Genomic DNA, 22,605 nt, shown 5'->3' on the forward strand with positions numbered 1-22,605 from the left:
GATTTGGTGCAGAATCAGGTTCTTCTCTGTGCAAACTAGGCATAGGATGTCTTCACTTAAAACAACACATCCGAGGTCTCAAGCATAGAGCGGGAGGTCCGGGTTTCGATCCCTGGAGGCGTCATACTAAAAGACGCTAACCAATAGCACGCGTTGTTACTCTGCCTAGCGCTCGGCATTAAGGGGATAAAACAAGGACTGGTCGGCTCGGTGTCTGAGTGGGGTATTCATGTTAACCTGCGGCATGCTATCTCAGTGGGCTAGCACTATAAATCAGCATCAGTCCGGGTATATGCAAGAGTAACATTATCACTGTAAATATCCATCCAGATTATATACCCCCGGGTATTTCCATAGACACATATCCCGGGAAAACTGTCCTGATGATACATATCCAATGACAATTTCACAAAGGGAAAATATTTTGCAGAGGCATGAAATATCCTATTACACAAGAACGGCGTATATACGAGCAATAAGTTTCTTTCACCTTACCACCTCACTATACAGAATGAAGTGATGGCTGTAGCGAGACCTATTCTCTCGCCCAATCATCACATATTCTTTTCCCACAGACGCTGTAGTGGTGACATGTTTGGAATACCAAACTTTATATACACCAGTTCACGCCGATGCATGGAGAAGGGAGTACGGGGCATGACGCCTGATTCCTGTACGATTCTTGGCCACTACTTACCTCTCGGCCTCCGCTCTCTCCACAGCACAGTGTTCAGACGACAGCACTCCCTGCCAGGATATTAGATAGAACGTTGATCACACCATCATCCTGCTCGACGGACCATCACTCCGCGGATTACGTTACGTCCAACGCTTTGTTAACCGACGTGAAACTCAGCCACGTGGGATACCAGGACCCACATAAATCACACATACAGCGCAGTAACATGATTCGGCTGTTGACACGCAGAGTGTACGTGAATTAGCGTGTATCCATTGATTTTTTTCAATAGAATGTCGAATCGGTAAATTTCTTTTTACGACCTATTTTCCAATTCTACCCGCTAATTTTACTTCAGTTCGGCAAAGACACAAAAAGTGTCTGTGGAAGGAGGAACTATACCACTATTTGCAAGTACTTACTGCAAATTATAATAACACATCCTTCCCTCACACACACACACACACACACACACACACACACACACACACACACACACACACACACACACACACACACACACACAAACACACACTGTGTGCAATGGACAACCTGATATGTGACCAGGGTGCAAGAGTGACCGGTGTGCATGAGTGACCAGGATGCATGCGTGAACAGGGTGCATGAGTGACCAGGATGCATGAGTGACCAGGATGCATGAGTGACCAGGATGCATGAGTGACCAGGATGCATGCGTGACCAGGGTGCATGAGTGACCAGGATGCATGCGTGACCAGGGTGCATGAGTGACCAGGATGCATGAGTGACCAGGATGCATGAGTGACCAGGATGCATGAGTGACCAGGATGCATGAGTGACCAGGATGCATGCGTGACCAGGATGCATGAGTGACCAGGATGCATGCGTGACCAGGGTGCATGAGTGACCAGGATGCATGCGTGACCAGGGTGCATGAGTGACCAGGATGCATGAGTGACCAGGATGCATGAGTGACCAGGATGCATGAGTGACCAGGATGCATGAGTGACCAGGATGCATGAGTGACCGGGAGACATGAGTGACCAGGATGCATGCGTGACCAGGGTGCATGAGTGACCAGGATGCGTGAGTGACCAGGATGCATGAGTGACCAGGATGCATGCGTGACCAGGGTGCATGAGTGACCAGGATGCATGCGTGACCAGGGTGCATGAGTGACCAGGATGCATGAGTGACCAGGATGAATGAGTGACCAGGATGCATGAGTGACCAGGATGAATGAGTGACCAGGATGAATGAGTGGCCAGGATGCATAAGTGACCAGGATGCATGAGTGACCAGGATGCATGAGTGACCAGGATGCATAAGTGACCAGGATGCATGAGTGACCAGGATGCATGAGTGACCAGGATGCATGAGTGACCAGGATGCATGAGTGACCAGGATGCATGAGTGACCAGGATGCATGAGTGACCAGGATGCATGAGTGACCAGGATGCATGAGTGACCAGGATGCATAAGTGCCCAGGGTGCATGAGTAACTGGGGTGCATGAGTGACCAGGATGCAAGAGTTACCTGGGTGCAGGAGTGACTGATGTACAAGAGTAAGGTGGAGTTTTCATGAATAAGTGTGTGTGTGCATCAAGGCGTAAGGTCATGTGAGTGTAAATAAACGTTAAAAAGTCTCAGTTTTATATCATAAGTTTTAAACTTTTATCGACGAGTGGTGATATATTTGATATCTAGAGAAACGATCAAGGGTTAAATTCTATTTATAATCCAAAGTCATTCTTCCAACCTTTTCAGTTTGTAAACAGTAACAACCAGTATCTTGAGTGTAAAAGGGCGGTCGGGTAACCTTGTGGTTAAAGCGTTTGCACGTCACGCCGAAGACCAGGGTGCGATTCCCGACATGGGTACAATGTGTGAAGCCCATTTCTGGTGTCCCCCGCCGTGATATTGCTGGAATATTGCTAAAAACGGCGTAAAACCATACTCACTTGAGTGTACAAGGTACAGTTTGGGATGATAAACAGAGTTAAGAGATCGACCAGCTAGAGGTAAGAGCCGACCAAACTGATCACGTGGTCAGGTGCTGTGATTTGGTTGAGTGCGTGGCCTCGATCACTGGATTGTCTGGTCGATCATTTACAGGCCGCCACCATTAAGCTGAAATATTGCTGAGTGCAATAAACAAAGAAACGAAAGTTATGCACGAAATATTTATTGTTGGTACATGTGCGCTTCGTGTATTATCCACGTCGTCACAGAGAGGTCAACTTTACCCACTGGACGACAAACTCTGCCTCGTCTACGACACCGTCGTCTGTGGAGAAACATAACTACATCACCAACAGACATCATCTCTTTAAAACAGTAGCTCACCTATAAGGGTAACGCTATTTTCAGGGCATTATCTTTGCAGAAGCCCAAGGTCTCCTATTAATTGCCCGACGAAGGAGGGCTGTTGAAAAGACCGAGGGCTTCTGCAAATGATGCCCTGAAAAATAGCGTTACCTATGTAGCTCAAATGGTTGGAATTTGTTATCAAATAAATAGAAACAATATCAGTTTCGAAACATTTACTGCAATCAAAACGAATGCCACTGACCCATTTTACAAATATGGAAATGCATAGAACAAACCAGATGACGTCACTATTGAACATGACGTCACCTATCCCTATCCTATGACGTCACCTAACAACGGGCGTGATAATGGCCCGTCGTCAAGAAATATGATAATTCTATCCATTTCAGCTATAATACATATTATACAACATAGAATCATTAATAACTAACTGACTTAATGCAAAACGCCAATGCCCGAGAATAATCAGCCTCGATTATCTGCATATCTGCCTAGATTCCATTGGGCGTAAAAGTCAAAATTAAATGAATGGATGAATGAAATTCAGTGATGATACCAGTAGACTACACGAGTTGCTCTAACGGTAGCACATGTCACCTCGAAGATACGGGGTAGAATAGGTCTTCAGCAACCCATGCTTGCCGTAAAAGGCAACTTTGCTTGTCGTAAGAGGCGACTAACATGATCGGGTGGTCAGGCTCGCTGACTTGGTTGATACATGTCATCGTATCCCAATTGCGTGGATCAGTACTCATGATGTCAATTACTTGATTGTCTGGTCCGGACTTGATTATTTACAGACCACCGTCATATAGTTGTAATATTGCTGAGTGCGCCTTTAAAAGACAAACAAACCAAACCAAACATGTCACTCACACGATTCGTGTTTGTTTAACACTGCACCCAGCATGATTCCTGCAACAAGTCGCTGGTCTGTAAATAATCGAGTCTGGGCCAAACAATGCAGTGACACGATACAGCTATAAATGTTTTGTATATTATACAACCATTATTTTGCATCTTCATTTTTACTTATTAACTTTAGACTTTGCATGAATAAAGTCCTCGCTCTGTGACAACTAACGACAGCCCCCTGTGAAGATCCGGGTTAGAATTTGTATTCAGCAATGCACGCTTATCGCGCTAATTATACAAACACGAGTGTGTTCATGTCCTGTAATGTATACTCTAGTCTAGGTTGAAACACTGCTGTGAAGCTGTTTGTGAAACCATCAGGAAAATAAGTCATAAAAAGATGTAAACCAAAAGATAAATAACATATTGTTTTCGTCGGATTAATTTAAGTGAGTGAGTTTGAGTTTTAACGCCGGACAGTATTCCAGTGACATCACGGTATGTTAGTTTCACGCGGAAGGAAAACCGAAGTGATGTAGGTCTTAGGCCACTTTGGTGAAACCCACGACCACACGAGGAAAACAGTTAGTGGTTACTGTGAGGAGGTATCCATGTCTGTGAGACGTACACGAGGGAAACAGTTAGTGGTCGCTGTGAGGAGGTATCTATTCCTATGAGCCGTTCATGGGTTTTGTAATCCTTTCGCTTCACTGCTTAAAATATATAGCTAATTATACGAACACGAGTGTGTTCATGTCCTGTAATGTATACTCTAGTCTTGTGTATAGTCGAACCTGGCTGTCCTTAAACCAGTTTACATTACGCAGGGAAAGGTGGGGTTCACTCATAATTAAATCACTGGAGTGTGGTATGAAGTTCAGAATAGCACACTACATGGTAACAAGTCGGAGACGATATTGAGCGGGTCAAAAGAGATTTTTCTTGTCTTATGTATTCAATGAACTTTATGTACAACTACAGTGAACCTTTATAACGAACTCAAAGGGACCACTCGTTATAACCGTAGTTCGTTATAAGCATATATACAGCATATATACAAAAAATGGCCGGGACTAAAAATATGGACGTTATATCGGTCTGTTCGTTATAAGCGTGTTCGTTATAAACGTAGTTTACTGTATGGGCAAACAAAGTCGCGGTGTCTCTGTACTTGCATATGGTAATTAGTTAGCAGTAATCGAGAATGGTGCATGTAACGTTGATAAAACAAATGTCATCCTGACGTCCTGCGGATAAAACCCATGGCATCTTAACGTCCTGTGGATTTAACCCATGTCATCTTAACGTCCTGCGGTTAAAACCAATGTCATCCTAACTTCCTGTGGATAAAACCCATGTCATCTTAACGTCTTGTGAAAATGACACAAGTCACGTGAACATAACACAAGTCTTGTAAATGCCTTTAAATCCCCTATACAGCCAAGAAGGTGAATTGTTGCTATGAACATTTGTAATTTGTTTTAGTCTGGGTAATACTCCATTATTATATTGACGATGTCATGTTACGTATCGGGGCAACAGTCGGCAGACTAGAATAAACGTTTCCTCTGTGATGTCTTATGTCTGCTTTATTCTTTTCATTTACTTTTTAAGAGTGAAATTGAATATTCCTCCGAAACATACATATCCATTACGATGTAGGTATTTTCTATATCAAATTACACATACCAAAATATCCCCATGAACTCGAGCTCACGGACCGCCTCCTCGGTACAGTGGATAGGGTACAGGGTACAACCACACATGCAGGCACGCACGCACACACGCACACACGCACACACGCACACAGCCGATCGCGCACGCTGCTTATAAATGCAATAATCTTGAACGCTAAACCCCAATTCACCTCAGCTCATCTCGAGCTCAAGTATCACGACATGTGAGAGGATGCAACGTAATGGACCCGTCAGTATCTGTATTATGGCCTGTTAGTAACAGTTGTCTCGAACTTTGGATAAATCGACTTATATATATTCGATTATTTTCCTTTGATCCACGTTACTGTGGCTCTAATTCCTGGTGTTTGAACTTACCGTTTCTATCAAACATCTCAAATATATACTTGAGATCGCCGTCAGCGGTGATCCTGTCGTCCTTGTTGACGTCGATCTTGAAGAAGAAGGGGACTGCGTTGACAAGAGAACCAATGTCATTTTGGTACCACGTTAAGAGAAACTCGTCACTTGTCACCTGACCGTCACCTGATAGAAATACACATGTATTTTGTGTAACCTGACAGTTGATATGAAACTCACACGTGGCCTTTAATACTCGTATACCTACAAGATACTTTGTACCATGGATATTGATTGTACCAATTGGATGTCTGGGGCATGGGCGGCCTATTGTCTGTAGCACCGCGTTGCTATGCAGAGTTGCATCCATTAGGCGTGACAAAATCCTATGAGATTGGGTTCGAATCTGATCGCGATTATGGGTTTGTCAGTACTATACCCGTAATCGTTGGTTTCACCAAAGTGGCTAACGTCTACGAGCTGCACCTCCTTGGTGTCACTCACTCACTCACTCACTCACTCACTCACGCACTCATGTTTTGATGTAGCAATAAAGGCGGTTATAACAAGTCCATCAGGGTACCGTTAATGTCGGAATTATTCAAGAATCTCTTTAAGTCATCAATTTCGATGGAGTTATTTCCCCTTGTAAGTTCTTCAAAAATCTTCCTGGCGTGTTTGCTGTCCACGGCAACCTGATCCATATGGTTCCTGGAAGTGAGACACATACCTTGGTGAGACACATATGCAAGCCTGGGTGAGATACGTACCGGGGTGAGACACATACCTGGGTGAGACACGTACCTGGGTGAGACACATACATGGGTGAGACATGTACCTGGGTGAGACACGTACCTGGGTGAGACACATACATAGGTGAGACACATACATGGGTGAGACTCATACCTGGATGAGACACGTCCCTGGGTGAGACACGTACCTGGGTGAGACACATACCGGGGTGAGACACATACATGGGTGAGACACATACCTGGGTGAGACACGTACCGGTGTGAGACACATACCGGGGTGAGACACATACATGGGTGAGACACATACCTGGATGAGACACATACCTGGGTGAGACACGTACCTGGGTGAGACACATACATGGGTGAGACACATACCTGGGTGAGACACATACCTGGGTGAGACACATACCTGGGTGAGACACATACCTGGGTGAGACACGTACCTGGGTGAGACACATACCGGGGTGAGACACATACCTGGGTGAGACACATACCTGGGTGAGACACATACCTGGATGAGACACATACCTGTGTGAGACACATACATGGGTGAGACACATACCTGGGTGAGACACATACCTGGATGAGACACGTACCTGGGTGAGACACATACCCGGGTGAGACACGTACCTGGGTGAGACACATACATGGGTGAGACACATACCTGGATGAGACACGTACCTGGGTGAGACACATACCTGGGTGAGACACATACCCGGGTGAGACACGTACCTGGGTGAGACACATACCCGGGTGAGACACGTACCTGGGTGAGACACGCACCTGGGTGAGACATGCACCTGGGTGAGACACATACAGAGGGCAGAACAGAGGCAGTCCCTGTTTGCAAAATGAATGTAACAATTTTATAAACACTCCGATACATAGTTTTCCTCTATTTTTCTACAGGTTTTCAAATTATCGGAGAACAATGTATGTTGCAAAGAATTATGCATCAATGTTGCATTGTGTTTGTTTGCGATTTCTAGCCATTACTTGTTTTGTACTATAATAACATTGAGACTGCTCCCGTCTTGGGACAAGGATGTGCAATACGCTTGACAAAGAATGATTGAGTCAAGACACAGTATTCCAGTTATATCAGGGCATGCCAGTTCAGTGTGGAGGAAAGACGGGAGTGACGATGTTCTGGTGAACCACGAAGAACGCTTACAGTTCAGATTAACATGTACGAATGTGTTAGCCTGTATTAAAGAACACTGTGTCTCGGCCATAGATAAACAGTAAAGAACGTACAGACAACGCAGTGTTAATTTACGAATAAGGGTTGGGTCCCCGGGACATCATTATAGCTACTTGTTCGCCCCTAGTGCCAGGCATGACCTGTGGGTAGATTATCAACACATGCATGTCAATGAGCCAACATCCCTCAAAGGAGACAAATCTGCACGATGTATTGACCATTTTCAAAACAACTCTTGAGGTTGTTACTGGAAACAATGTCCCTATTAATCCAACAGATCATTGTATGAAATACCTGACATTATTAAACAAAGTGGTGTGTGGTCGACCCGAATAAAACTTGCTATGACTTTCAAGTAACCGGAACCTGGCTTCCTTTTAAGAATTAGGAACATAATAACTGCCTAATACAGCGCAAATCCAGCTACCGTAACGAATGTAATCGGGGAATTCCGAATGTCAAAGATTAAAGCCGCGCCATTATATTGTTGAAATGCACTCTTGCATCTTCAATCAAATGGGAGTTTGAAAAAAAGAATATCCGTATGTACCATTTACGAAACAATTGGTAAAGAAATGAAGCCCAATTCTTTTAGAAAACTGACATTTGATTGGCTCAATAACCCACTCATACTCGATTCAGGTTTCGCTGTGAGATCTCCAGATCGTGATGCAGGGAGGTGTATTGTATCGGAGTACATTTGTAAGGAGTTTGGTATAACTCACGGATCAGGGTGATGTGTTGGCTGGGTGTGGGGATTCGTCTTGTTCTGTCGCGGCATGATCAAAGCTGAACTCGAGACAGAAACCACACAGAGAAGGGACCAGCTGAGGATCTACAAAAGGGACATTACAAGAACATTATTTTCAGTTCTAAATGACACAACCGCCATTACCAGAAAAGATATTATCTCTATGTGACAAGAGTGTATCTCTGTGTGATAAGATGGTATCTGTGTGTGACAAGATTGTATCTCTATGTGACAAGATTGTATCTCTATGTGACAAGATTGTGTCTCTGTGTGAAAAGATAGTATCTGTGTGTGACAAGATGGTATCTCTATGTGACAAGATGGTATTTCTGTGTGACAAGATTGTATCTCTGTGTGACAAGATGATATCTATATGTGACAATATGATATCTCTATGTGACAAGATGATATCTCTATGTGACAAGATGATATCTCTATGTGACAAGATGGTATCTGTGTGTGACAAGATGGCATCTCTATGTGACAAGATTGTATCTGTGTGTGACAAGATGGTATCTCTATGTGACAAGATGATATCTCTATGTGACAAGATGGTATCTGTGTGTGACAAGATGGCATCTCTATGTGACAAGACCCTATCTGTGTGTGACAAGATGATATCTCTATGTGACAAGATGGTATCTGTGTCTGACAATATGATATCTCTATGTGACAAGATGGCATCTATATGTGACAAGATGGTATCTCTATGTGACAAGATGGTATCTCTATGTGACAAGATGGTATCTGTGTGTGACAAGATGGTATCTGTGTGTGACAAGATTGTATCTATGTGTGACTAGATGGTATCTCTATGTGACAAGACCCTATCTGTGTGTGACAAGATGGTATATCTGTGTGACAAGATTGTATCTGTGTGTGACAAGATGATATCTATATGTGACAAGATGGCATCTCTATGTGACAAGATGGTATCTGTGTGTGACAGGATGATATCTCTAAGTGACAAGATGGCATCTCTATGTGACAAGATGGTATCTCTGTGTGACAAGATTGTATCTGTGTGTGACAAAATGGTATCTGTGTGTGACAAGATTGTATCTGTGTGTGACAAGATGGCATCTCTATGTGACAAGATGGTATCTCTGTGTGACAAGATGGTATCTCTGTGTGACAAGAATGTATCTGTGTGTGACAAGATTGTATCTGTGTGTGACAAGATGGCATCTCTATGTGACAAGATGGTATCTGTGTGTGACAAGATGGTATATCTGTGTGACAAGATGGTATCTGTGTGTGACAAGATGGTATCTGTGTGTGACAAGATGGTATCTCTGTGTGACAAGATGATATCTATATGTGACAAGATGATATCTATATGTGACAAGATGATATCTCTATGTGACATGATGGTATCTCTATGTGACATGATGGTATCTGTGTGTGACATGATGGTATCTGTGTGTGACAAGATGGTATCTCTGTGTGACGAGATGATATCTCTATGTGACAAGATGATATCTATATGTGACAAGATGGCATCTATATGTGACAAGGTGGTATCTCTATGTGACAAGATGGCATCTATATGTAACAAGATGATATCTCTGTGTGACAATATGATATCTCTGTGTGACAAGATGGTATCTATATGTGACAAGATGGCATCTCTATGTGACAAGATGGTATCTGTGTGTGACAAGATTGTATCTGTGTGTGACAAGATGGTATCTGTGTGTGACAAGATGGTATCTCTGTGTGACATGATGGTATCTCTATGTGACATGATGGTATCTGTGTGTGACATGATGGTATCTGTGTGTGACATGATGGTATCTGTGTGTGACAAGATGGTATCTCTGTGTGACGAGATGATATCTCTATGTGACAAGATGATATCTATATGTGACAAGATGGCATCTATATGTGACAAGGTGGTATCTCTATGTGACAAGATGGCATCTATATGTGACAAGATGATATCTCTGTGTGACAATATGATATCTCTGTGTGACAAGATGGTATCTATATGTGACAAGATGGCATCTCTATGTGACAAGATGGTATCTGTGTGTGACAAGATGATATCTCTATGTGACAAGATGGCATCTCTATGTGACAAGATGGTATCTCTGTGTGACAAGATTGTATCTGTGTGTGACAAGATGGTATCTGTGTGTGACAAGATTGTATCTGTGTGTGACTAGATGGTATCTCTATGTGACAAGACCCTATCTGTGTGTGACAAGATGGTATATCTGTGTGACAAGATTGTATCTGTGTGTGACAAGATGATATCTATATGTGACAAGATGGTATCTCTACGTGACAAGATGGTATCTCTGTGTGACAAGATGATATCTCTAAGTGACAAGATGGCATCTCTATGTGACAAGATGGTATCTCTGTGTGACAAGACTGTATCTGTGTGTGACAAGATGGTATCTGTGTGTGACAAGATTGTATCTGTGTGTGACAAGATGGTATCTCTATGTGACAAGATTGTATCTGTGTGTGACAAGATGGTATATCTGTGTGACAAGATTGTATCTGTGTGTGACAAGATGGTATCTGTGTGTGACAAGATGGTATCTCTGTGTGACAAGATAGTATCCCTGTGGGAGATTCATCATTGTCCAATGTAGAAATATATCTTTTATGGTATCTCAGTGGGCTATGACAAAAGAAACGGAAAAGTTCGGACTCGTAATAGAGGCCACGCATACATAGCCGCACACACGTATATACACGCACGCACGCACGCACGCACGCACGCACGCACGCACGCACGCACGCACGCACGCACGCACACACGCACGCACGTACACACACACACACACATTCATGTCGCTATATAAGCGAAACAATCATAAACTCAAAGGTCAGTTGCAGACATCATATCAGGAAAGAATAGGTCTTATCTAGAATATAAAAATATTTTTAGTGGACGAAAGATTTTCTTCGTATACCTAACACCATCATTCCATGTGAACGTCGGCTTGGGTTATTGTCTCTGTGGCGGTATGTGGATATAGGTGGGAATGAAATCAGCAAACACTAGTACTAAATTTGGTCTGACAATGCACAATTGTTTGTCATCCATTGGATATATTCGCAGGAATAATCATGAAACATTTCCTGAAACTTGTTCAACTGTTTCCGACATGTTATTGAACCAGCTTCGTTTGTTTCAGTTGACGTCACAACTTGCACAGACAAACTGCGGCCTCAAGGTTAAGACAGGGCGTTCGTGTACAGAGCATTACTGGCGTCTGGTTGTGACATACAGTACTTGAGATTAGCATGAACAATGGGAAGGCGACCTGAACTGGTTAAATGACAGCCGAGCAGTTTTAAGCTTTCCAAGTAAAGTATTTCAACCAAGAAACCAGCAGCAAGTGTAATGTGGGTTTGTACTTACAGACATCTTGTTGACTTAATTCTAGTTCATTGGTGACGTTTTGTGCATGTTTGTGCAGACTTTCCGGATGTGAAAATGTGGCGCAGCACACATGGCAGATAGCTCGTGGCTGATAGCGTGGAGTTGGCAGATGGTTTCTCTGTTAGTTTATAGTGGACTGTGCCAGCTACTGACAGTCTTTGCCAACAGGTTAATAATAGTGTGGTAGTGTGAGTTTGTGAGTGTTTGTGAGTGTGAGTGTGTGTTGTGGGCGTGTGAGTGTGAGAGATAGCATTTGATTGTGAGTGTTTTTGTAAGTGAGTGTGAGCGGGTGCCTGAGCGTGTGCGTGTGAGTGTTTGAGAGCGTGTGCGTGTGAGTGTATGAGAGTGTGTGTTAGACTGCGTGAGTGTGAGTATGTGTTAGAGCGTGTGAGTGCGTGCATGTGAATGTGTGAGAGCGTGTGAGTGTGAGTGTGTGTTAGAGCGCGTGAGCGTGTGCGTGTGAATGTGTGAGGGTGCTTGTGAGTGTGTGAGTGTATGGGAGTGTATGTTAGACCGTGTGAGCGTGTGCGTGTGAATGTGACAGCGAGTGAGTGTGAGTGTGAGGGTGCTGTGAATGTGAGTGTGTCAGTGTATGAGAGTGTGTGTTAGAGCGTGTGAGAGTGAGTGTGTGTTAGAGCGTGTGAGCGTGTGCGTGTGAATGTGTGAGAGCGTGTGAGTGTGAGTGTGAGGGTGTTTGTGAATGTGAGTGTGTCAGTGTATGATAGTGTGTGTTAGAGCGTGTGAGAGTGAGTGTGTGTTAGAGCGTGTGAGCGTGTGCGTGTGAATGTGTGAGAGCGTGTGAGTGTGAGTGTGAGGGTGTTTGTGAATGTGAGTGTGTCAGTGTATGAGAGTGTGTGTTAGAGCGTGTGAGTGTGAGTGTGTGTTAGAGCGCCTGAGCGTGTGCGTGTGAATGTGTGAGAGCGTGTGAGTGTGAGTGTGAGGGTGCTTGTGACTGTGGGTGTGAGAGTGTATGGGAGTGTGTGTTAGAGTTTGAGTGCCTGTGAATGTGTGAGAGCGTGTGTGTGTGAGGGTGCTTGTGAGTGTGAGTGTGTGAGAGTATGAGAATGTGTATTTGAGCGTGTGAGTGCTAATGTGTAAGCGTGTGAGAATGAAAATGCTTCTTAGAGTGAGTGTGAGAGAGAGCGTGTGAATATGAGTGTAAGTGTGATCGTGTGCGGGGGAGTGAGATTGAGTGTGAGAGCGTGTGAATGTGTGTGTGTGAGAGAGAGAGAGAGAGAGATGGAGAGAGAGAGAGAGAGAGAGAGAAAGATCGTGTGAATATGAATGTGAGTATGATCGTGTGCGGGAGAGTGAGGTTGAGTGTTAGTATGCGTGTGCGTGTGAGAGAGAGAGAGAGAGAGAGAGAGAGAGAGAGAGAGAGAGAGAGAGAAGATCGTGTGAATGTGAGTGTGAGTGTGATCGTGTACGGGAGAGTGAGATTGAGTGTTAGTATGCGTGTGCGTGTGAGAGAGAGAGAGAGAGAGAGAGAGAGAGGGAGAGAGAGAGAGAGAGAGAGAGAGAGAGAGAGAGAGAGAGAGAGAGAAAGATCGTGTTAATGTGAGTGTGAGTGTGATCGTGTACGGGAGAGTGAGGTTGAGTGTTAGTATGCGTGTGCGTGTGAGAGAGAGAGCGGGTGTGAATGTGGTGTGTGGTTGGGTATGAGTGTCAACGTGAGTGAGAGTGAACGTGAGTGTGTCAAGGAGAGTGAGAGTGAGGGTGTCACAGAATTCTTACATTTTCTGAGAATACAACATACACTCGCTCTCTCGCTCTTTCTCACCAACACATGTGCACTCGCTCTTCCTTTCAACCATCTCTCTCTCTCTTTCTCTCTCTCAATCTCTCTCTCTCTCTCTCAATCTCTCTCTCAATCTCTCTCACACACTACACACCAGAACATACATTGTAACCCCCCATTGTACCGCCAAGTAGAGCACCTGTTTGAATTTGATTCCCCACGTATTAAGCCAACATGGTGAAAAATATACTGAACAAAACAAGATAAGGATCCTTCCCATTTGATGGGATATTATTTTGTAGTGAAGACTGAGCACACAATGTCATAAAGATATGCCAAAACAATATTCATGACCCTAACCTTTTTTGTTCAGTATACATCACGTCAACGCCAGAGAATAACCAGTCTCGATTATCCGCCGAAAAGTTCCACTTGGCGTAAAAGTCCAACTAGTGGTGAAAAGTATATGAATGAATCACTGATAATTCGCGAACAGCCTGCATTCAGTTACTTCAACAGGTGCTGTAACTGTAACAATCAACAAGAAACTACAGGAAGAAAGGTTTATTTATGATGAAGATTGTTACTGCCATGATGTTCAGGTTGCGAGACTTGACCACACGACGGCAAATTCAGCCTCACTGACCTTCCCGTTAGCTGCAATAAGAAAAAGGATGAGGAACGGTATATAGGCGGACCATATCGCCTGCAGCCATAACAGCCATACAACGGAGAACATTACTTTTTTGGCATACTTCTAACAGTACAGCCTTTGTCACTTTGGGATTTGGGACTTTGCTTGAAAATGTTTCCTCAAGTTTTACAACACAAATCGGTCGTGATGCTGGAAATTCTGGCATAAAACGTGTTTTGGGTATATAACTCTTGAACTTTTGCCTTCTTCTGCCAGAACTTAACCTTATAAACCTTTCTGTCAGTAAGATAAACCAAGAACTGATGGACATGGATTTAGCCCGAATATGGCAGACATCTATCCAACTACGTGTTCCTGCAGCGACACGGATTTAGCCTGAATCACAGAAACTCGCTATGCCTACAGGGACACATGGATTTAGTCTGAATCACAGACACTCGCTATGCCTACAGGGACACATGGATTTAGTCTGAATCACAGACACTCGCTATGCCTACAGGGACACATGGATTTAGTCTGAATCACAGACACTCGCTATGCCTACAGGGACACATGGATTTAGTCTGAATCACAGACACTCGGTGTGCCTACAGGGACACATGGATTTAGCCTTAATATCACAGACACTCGCTATGCCTACAGGGACACATGGATTTAGCCTGAATATCACAGACACTCGGTGTGCCTACAGGGGCACATGGATTTAGCCTGAATCACAGACACTCGGTGTGCCTACAGGCACACATGGATTTAGCCTGAACATCACAGACACTCGCTATGCCTACAGGGACACATGGATTTAGTCTGAATCACAGACACTCGCTATGCCTACAGGGACACATTGATTTAGTCTGAATCACAGACACTCGGTGTGCCTACAGGGACACATGGATTTAGCCTTAATATAACAGGCACTCGCTATGCCTACAGGGACACATGGATTTAGCCTGAATATCACAGACACTCGGTGTGCCTACAGGGGCACATGGATTTAGCCTGAATCACAGATACTCGGTGTGCCTACAGGCACACATGGATTTAGCCTGAACATCACAGACACTCGCTATGCCTACAGGGACACATGGATTTAGCCTGAATCACAGACACTCGCTATGCCTACAGGGACACATGGATTTAGTCTGAACATCACAGAAACTCGCTATGCCTACATGGAAACATGGATTTAGCCTGAATATCACAGACACTCGGTGTGCCTACAGAGACACATGATTACGTACAATCTGTATCGAAGTAGCCGAAGACCCGGTCAAGGTCCGGGGTGGCTGTCAGGACGCCGTTGTTGTCGGTGTCGGCGCGATGGAACATGTACACTGCAGCCTGGAGGTTGCCCAGCTTCTTCGTCTGCCAGTACGACGTGAACTCCGTCTCCGTGACGCGCCCATCACCTGCAGACATCAACCTCTTGTAACGCCGGCGACTCACATCCATTACAATGGGGGCGGTGGGGTAGCCTAGTGGTTAAAGCGTTTGCTCGTCGGGTTCGATTCCCGACATGGGTACAATGTGTGAAGACCATTTCTAGTGTCCCCCGCCGTAATATATCTGGAACATTGCTAAAGCCGGCGTAAGACCATACTCACTCATACATTGCTATATTGCATAAATACATATTGATAAACTGCAACACTACCTATAGTTAATTCTTAGACCTGCATCACGTCAGACTGCCCTGCCACATAAACTGATATAACTGAAATGATGTTAAAAGCGGCGTTAAACCCAACTCACTCACTCACTTACTCACTACATTTAAGAACACAGACCACTTGTTTATCATTTCCTTAAAACTTATGACTGCATCTTAATCACATACAGCTGGATGAGTAAAATGCATATTGGTAAACTTGGGAAATAATCAGTGTGAACAATGAAATATGTATAAACTGGGTAATAAGTACTGCTGAACTTAGAAACGTGTGTTGTTAAACTAGCGCATATACCTGGACCATATATATATGTCTAAAATGGGAAAACTGAGCTTATAGCTAAACCTGCAAATACGTGTTTCTTATCTGTTGAATACGTGTGCGTATTGCTACACTGTTCAATACGTGTGCGTGTTGCTGAACTGTTCAATACGTGTGCGTGTTGCTGAACTGTTCAATACGTGTGCGTATTGCTAAACTGTTCAATACGTGTGCGTATTGCTACGCTGTTCAATACGTGTGCGTGTTGCTGAACTGTTCAATACGTGTGCGTGTTACTGAACTGTTCAATACGTGTGCCTGTTGCTGAACTGTTCAATACGTGTGCGTGTTGCTGAACTGTTCAATACGTGTGCGTGTTGCTGAACTGTTCAATACGTGTGCGTGTTGCTAAACTGTTCAATACGTGTGCGTATTGCTACACTGTTCAATACGTGTGCGTGTTGCTGAACTGTTCAATACGTGTGCGTGTTGCTACACTGTTCAATACGTGTGCGTATTGCTAAACTGTTCAATACGTGTGCTTATTGCTAAACTGTTCAATACGTGTGCGTGTTGCTAAACTGTTCAATACTTGTGCATATTGCTAAACTGCTCAATACGCGTGCGTATTGCTAAACTGTTGTTAAATTAGGAAATACGTACAGCTCAACTTGGTAAATAGGAGCGACAAAACCCTTTCCCTTATAATAAGAAATCTCTAAAATTGGAGTCCATTGTCCGATTCCGATTACATTATAAGATGTTGTTCGCCAAAAGGTGAGCTTAAAGACATGTTATTTAACTGATGAAATGCGCTTTGCTAACAGGGGGAACTACCCACATGTATTACTTAACTGATAAAATGTGTATTGACAAACTTGGTAATACATGTACATATTACTTAATTGATAAAATGTGTATTACCAAACTGGTTAATACATGTATGTATAGCTAAACTAGGTAATACATGTCCGTATTACTGAACTGGGTAATAAATATACGTATTACTAAACTTGGTAATACATGTATGTATTGCTAAACTGGGTAATACATGTCCGTATTACTGGACTGGGTAATAAATATACGTATTACTAAACTTGGTAATACATGTATGTATTACTAAACTAGGAAATACATGTACGTATAGCTAAACTAGGTAATACATGTCCGTATTACTGGACTGGGTAATAAATATACGTATTACTAAACTTGGTAATACATGTATGTATTACTAAACTAGGTAATGCATGTACGTATTACTGAACTGGGTAATAAATATACGTATTTCTAAACTGGGTAATACATGTACGTATTTCTAAACTGGGTAATACATGTACGTATTACTAAACTGTGTAATATATGTACGTATTGCTGAACAGGGTAATATATGTACGTATTGCTGAACAGGGTAATATATGTACGTATTGCTGAACAGGGTAATATATGTACGTATTACTGAACAGGGTAATACATGTACGTATTGCTGAACAGGGTAATACATGTACGTATTGCAGAACAGGGTAATACATGTACGTATTGCTGAACAGGGTAATACATGTACGTATTGCAGAACAGGGTAATACATGTATGTATTGCAGAACAGGGTAATACATGTACGTATTGCTGAACAGGGTAATACATGTACGTATTGCTGAACAGGGTAATACATGTACGTATTGCAGAACAGGGTAATACATGTACGTATTGCAGAACAGGGTAATACATGTATGTATTACTGAACGGGGTAATATATGTACGTATTGCTGAACAGGGTAATACATGTACGTATTGCTAACTGGGTAATATATGTACGTATTGCTAACTGGGTAATACATGTACGTATTGCTGAACAGGGTAATACATGTACGTATTGCTGAACAGGGTAATACATGTACGTATTGTTGAACAGGGTAATACATGTACGTATTGCAGAACAGGGTAATATATGTACGTATTGCTGAACAGGGTAATACATGTACGTATTGCTGAACAGGGTAATACATGTATGTATTGCTGAACAGGGTAATATATGTACGTATTGCTGAACAGGGTAATACATGTACGTATTGCTAACTGGGTAATACATGTACGTATTGCTGAACAGGGTAATACATGTACGTATTGCTAACTGGGTAATACATGTACGTATTGCTAACAGGGTAATACATGTATGTATTGCTGAACAGGTTAATACATGTACGTATTGCTAACTGGGTAATATATGTACGTATTGCTGAACAGGGTAATACATGTACGTATTGCTAACTGGGTAATATATGTACGTATTGCTGAACAGGGTAATACATGTATGTATTGCAGAACAGGGTAATACATGTACGTATTGCTGAACAGGGTAATACATGTACGTATTGCTGAACAGGGTAATACATGTATGTATTGCTGAACAGGGTAATATATGTACGTATTGCTGAACAGGGTAATACATGTACGTATTGCTAACTGGGTAATATATGTACGTATTGCTGATCAGGGCAGTACATGTACGTATTCCTGAATTGGGTAGTACATGTACGTATTACTAAACTGGGTAATACGTTCACGTATTACTAAAATAGGTTATACATATACCCATTGCTAAACAGGGTATAAAGGTGTCGCCCAACTTTGGAAATACAAATTGCTAAATTTAGGCGATACGAAGTGTTCAGCTGTGAAGCTGATTTTATATTCTTTGTAAGAAAACATTCACTGGTTCTTACAATCTTTCGTGTTTTCGTAATGCAATCTACAACACTGACACATGCGCACCGTTGCCATCAAATGCTGTGAAGATCTGCTGCACCTCTGTCTTTGTGAGAACACCATCTGTAACATTGCTGTTGGCTTCGGCCAAGTGGAACAGATGTCTGGCCTCGTTCAGGTCCCACAGGGGGGGACGACCTGGGTGTCCGGCCACCCTGAAAAGACACTACGGGGATGAGGTAATGCATCATGGATCACGCGCACATGCACTGACTTTGAGATATCACCCGCTGAATGTCAGCTCGATCGGTCTTGGTTTTAAATATTCACTACCTTCATTATTCTTAACCATACTAGACCAGTCTCAGACCATCATCAGACCCTGACCACTCAGCCTCACCCCTCACACATTCACCACTCCCATCTATACAGCCTTACCCCCCAGACATTCACCACTCCCATCTCTACAGCCTCAGACATTCACCACTCCCATCTCTACAGCCTCACCCCTCAGACATTCACCACTCCCATCTCTACAACCTCACCCCTCAGACCCTCACCACTCCCATCTCTACAGCCTCCGACATTCACCACTCCCATCTCTACAGCCTCACCCCTCAGACATTCACCACTCCCGTCTATACAGCCTTACCCCTCAGACCCTCACCACTACCATCTCTACAGCCTCAGACATTCACCACTCCCATCTCTACAGCCTCAGACATTCACCACTCCCATCTCTACAGCCTCACCCCTCAGACATTCACCACTCCCATCTCTACAGCCTCAGACATTCACCACTCCCATCTCTACAGCCTCAGACATTCACCACTCCCATCTCTACAGCCTTACCCCTCAGACATTCACCACTCCCATCTCTACAGCCTCCGACATTCACCACTCCCATCTCTACAGCCTTACCCCTCAGACATTCACCACTCCCATCTCTACAGCCTTACCCCTCAGACATTCACCAGTCCCATCTATACAGCCTTACCCCTCAGACCCTCACCACTACCATCTCTACAGCCTCCGACATTCACCACTCCCATCTCTACAGCCTCACCCCTCAGACATTCACCACTCCCATCTCTACAACCTCACCCCTCAGACCCTCACCACTCCCATCTCTACAGCCTCACCCCTCAGACATTCACCAGTCCCATCTATACAGCCTTACCCCTCAGACCCTCACCACTCCCATCTCTACAGCCTCCGACATTCACCACTCCCATCTCTACAGCCTCACCCCTCAGACATTCACCACTCCCATCTCTACAACCTCACCCCTCAGACCCTCACCACTCCCATCTCTACAGCCTCACCCCTCAGACATTCACCAGTCCCATCTATACAGCCTTACCCCTCAGACCCTCACCACTCCCATCTCTACAGCCTCAGACATTCACCACTCCCATCTCTCCAACCCACCATATATCCACCCGTGAAGACCCGGAGTAGAACAGGTCTTCAGCAACCCATGCTTGTCGTAAAAGGCGACTATGCTTGTCGTAAGAGGCGACTAACGTGATCATGTGGTCAGGCTCGCTGACTTGGTTGATGCATGTCATCGTGTCCAATTGCGTGGATCGATGCTCACGAAGTAAACCACTGGATTGTCTGGTCCAGACTCGATTATTTACAGACCGCCGTCATACACCTGGAATATTGTTGAGTGCGGCAACAAACCACATATCCACCCGTCAGGCTGTAACCCCCACTCCACCCCACCCCACCCACACCCGTATTACCGCCCACTGAAACCCCTTCACAGCGCAAATCCAATATCCTTGCTCACCTTCAGCTGAGTGTCGCTAGTTTGGTATTTCATATTCAGGTAACAACTTACTCTGCCACAAACAGACACACGCCAAGAAAGAAGAGGGACATCATCACTGTAATAAACAAATATCAATTTAAAACAACGATCCTCCCAGAAGCATCTATAATGGAATATGAATCGACGCTGTCGAACCGGCAGATCACATTATGACCGCAAGATTTGCCCAGATTAGAATGATGGATGGACGATGAATCGTGGACAGATGGATGAATGGAATACAGATCGCTATTTACATTTATTTGAATAATAATAATATTATATTTATGTCAAAAATAAATATGTTAGCACCTGTATATTTTAAATAGAAACAATTGATCCCGATACCAAAATCACCACCATCACCCTGAAAATCAAATTGTTGTTTTCTAATGACATAACATTGTCTTTTTATCAACGTATGCCCTTTTCCGTGTACTGTACACATTATATTTTGTTTTGCTTCTTTAAGATCGGTAAGTTATTCTTTGTAAACTTCTAACTTGGCAATATTTAAACGAAATTTCCTTTTACCATATGGCGACATGTTCTTCTTCCGCCGTCTTACCTGTATCAGTCAGTAATTGTGGACGTGGATCGTCTTATCAAGTGTTTTATTTATTAGATCCGCATGTGGCGTTTTCCTCGTGCAATCTGTGACAATGAACAATATGACATGTTGATAAGAGGTTCGCTGTTCTTGAAAGACCACGGCAGCTGTTTTTGTTATTCGCTATTGTGCGAGTATTTCACAGGAAACACAAAACATGAGGAAAATAATAATCAGTTTAATGGTGAAAGGCTTAGCATATATAATTATCTTTTTCTATTCATCTCGACCATCTCCTCATTTCTATCCTCAGAAATTCACCTCAACCCTTTCTACATCTCTACCCCACCACTATCATATCACCTATCTCTACATTACTTCCTCGGAATATCACCGCTTCCGTCTCAACATCACACCCGTCAGACCATCACCCTCCCATCTCTCTACTCCACCCGTCAGACTGTCAACTCCATCATCTCTACAGCCTCACCCCTATATCCTTATAGCCCTACCCACAGATGCTCCAAATCTGTACATGGGTACATTCCAAGTCCCTGTGAGCGAACAATAGCACAGCTCACGTTGCTGATTGTAAATAACAGGGGCGGTCGGGTAGCCTAGTGGTTAAAGCGTTCGCTCACCACGCTGAAGACCCGGGTTCGACCCCGACATGGGTACAATGTGTGAAGCCCATTTCTGCTGTCCCCCGCCGTGATATTGCTGGAATATTTCTAAAAAAACTGCGTAAAACCAAACTCACTCACGCCAAATCTGTACATTCCACCCTATTAGACGTTCATCCATTCCCGCCCTGACACCAAACCCCTCCAACCATCACCTCTCGCTTCCCTATACTCCTACACATCTTACCTTCCCATCTGTTTATCAGACCGTCATACATTCTGTGAATAATAAGAAGAAGGAGAAGAAGAAAAAATACCACCCTAACCTCTCAATCTGTACCTCACGAATGGATTTTGAGGTCACTGGAATGTATTGACATCCCCAAGCGACTACTTGTTTTACTCAAGTATTTAATTAATTGCTGGTCAACTCAACTTGAGATGTATTCGCAGGGGCTGTTGGTGACTTCGGAAGCCATTTCTATTAGAAGAGGAATATTTCAGGGCGATTCTTTCGGTCCTTTGCTTTTCTGTTTATCACTGAATCCTTTAAGGTTTTTGCTGAGCAAAGAGGAAGGTTATCACCCGGGACCTCCTC

General features: G+C 43.6%; 3 protein-coding genes across 4 annotated transcripts in view; all 3 read right to left on the reverse strand.

Moving 5' to 3' along the window:
• LOC139459294 (cytokine receptor-like) overlaps positions 1 to 788 on the reverse strand; it is a 48,683-nt gene extending 47,895 nt beyond the window's left edge. The window contains exon 1 of the mRNA XM_071240746.1: positions 698 to 788. The gene's annotated coding sequence lies outside the window, so the exon portion shown is untranslated. The remainder of the gene's footprint in view (positions 1 to 697) is intronic.
• Positions 789 to 2,828: 2,040 nt separating this feature from the next.
• On the reverse strand, positions 2,829 to 12,070 carry LOC139459295 (uncharacterized). The gene is made up of 5 exons (XM_071240747.1): positions 11,971 to 12,070; positions 8,563 to 8,672; positions 6,465 to 6,592; positions 5,900 to 6,067; positions 2,829 to 2,946 (listed from the first exon to the last, which is right to left on the reverse strand). The coding sequence occupies exons 1-5, from the start codon at positions 11,974 to 11,976 to the stop codon at positions 2,885 to 2,887; spliced, it is 474 nt and encodes a 157-aa protein (XP_071096848.1). The 5' UTR covers positions 11,977 to 12,070; the 3' UTR covers positions 2,829 to 2,884.
• A 2,208-nt stretch (positions 12,071 to 14,278) lies between these two features.
• Positions 14,279 to 21,468, reverse strand: LOC139459296 (uncharacterized). 2 transcript variants are annotated; one of them, XM_071240750.1, is made up of 5 exons: positions 21,403 to 21,468; positions 20,865 to 20,910; positions 19,082 to 19,230; positions 15,623 to 15,790; positions 14,279 to 14,386 (listed from the first exon to the last, which is right to left on the reverse strand). In XM_071240750.1, exons 2-5 carry the CDS (start codon positions 20,906 to 20,908, stop codon positions 14,328 to 14,330), a joined length of 420 nt encoding a protein of 139 aa, XP_071096851.1. In that variant the 5' UTR covers positions 20,909 to 20,910; positions 21,403 to 21,468; the 3' UTR covers positions 14,279 to 14,327. The 2 variants fall into 2 exon arrangements, with proteins under 2 accessions (XP_071096851.1, XP_071096849.1); XM_071240748.1 differs by having other exon boundaries at positions 21,369 to 21,432.
• Between the last annotated feature and the right edge of the window lie 1,137 nt (positions 21,469 to 22,605).

This window comes from Haliotis cracherodii, unplaced genomic scaffold (genome assembly GCF_022045235.1).
Source record: "Haliotis cracherodii isolate W230 unplaced genomic scaffold, xgHalCrac1.p SCAF_13, whole genome shotgun sequence".
NCBI classification, from domain to species: Eukaryota; Metazoa; Mollusca; class Gastropoda; order Lepetellida; family Haliotidae; genus Haliotis; species Haliotis cracherodii.

What these genes read in the sequence shown, in the direction of transcription:
- LOC139459295 (XM_071240747.1), bottom strand. An exon ending in GAATAATTCCGACATTAACG is followed by an intron (nt 6,068 to 6,464) that starts GTACCCTGATGG and finishes TATTTCTATCAG; the next exon opens with GTGACGGTCAGGTGACAAGT. An exon ending in TGAGATGTTTGATAGAAACG is followed by an intron (nt 2,947 to 5,899) that starts GTAAGTTCAAAC and finishes GTTTCTCCACAG; the next exon opens with ACGACGGTGTCGTAGACGAG.
- LOC139459296 (XM_071240748.1), bottom strand. An exon ending in CACAGCATTTGATGGCAACG is followed by an intron (nt 15,791 to 19,081) that starts GTGCGCATGTGT and finishes TGATGTCTGCAG; the next exon opens with GTGATGGGCGCGTCACGGAG. An exon ending in CGGCTACTTCGATACAGATT is followed by an intron (nt 14,387 to 15,622) that starts GTACGTAATCAT and finishes TTCTTATTGCAG; the next exon opens with CTAACGGGAAGGTCAGTGAG.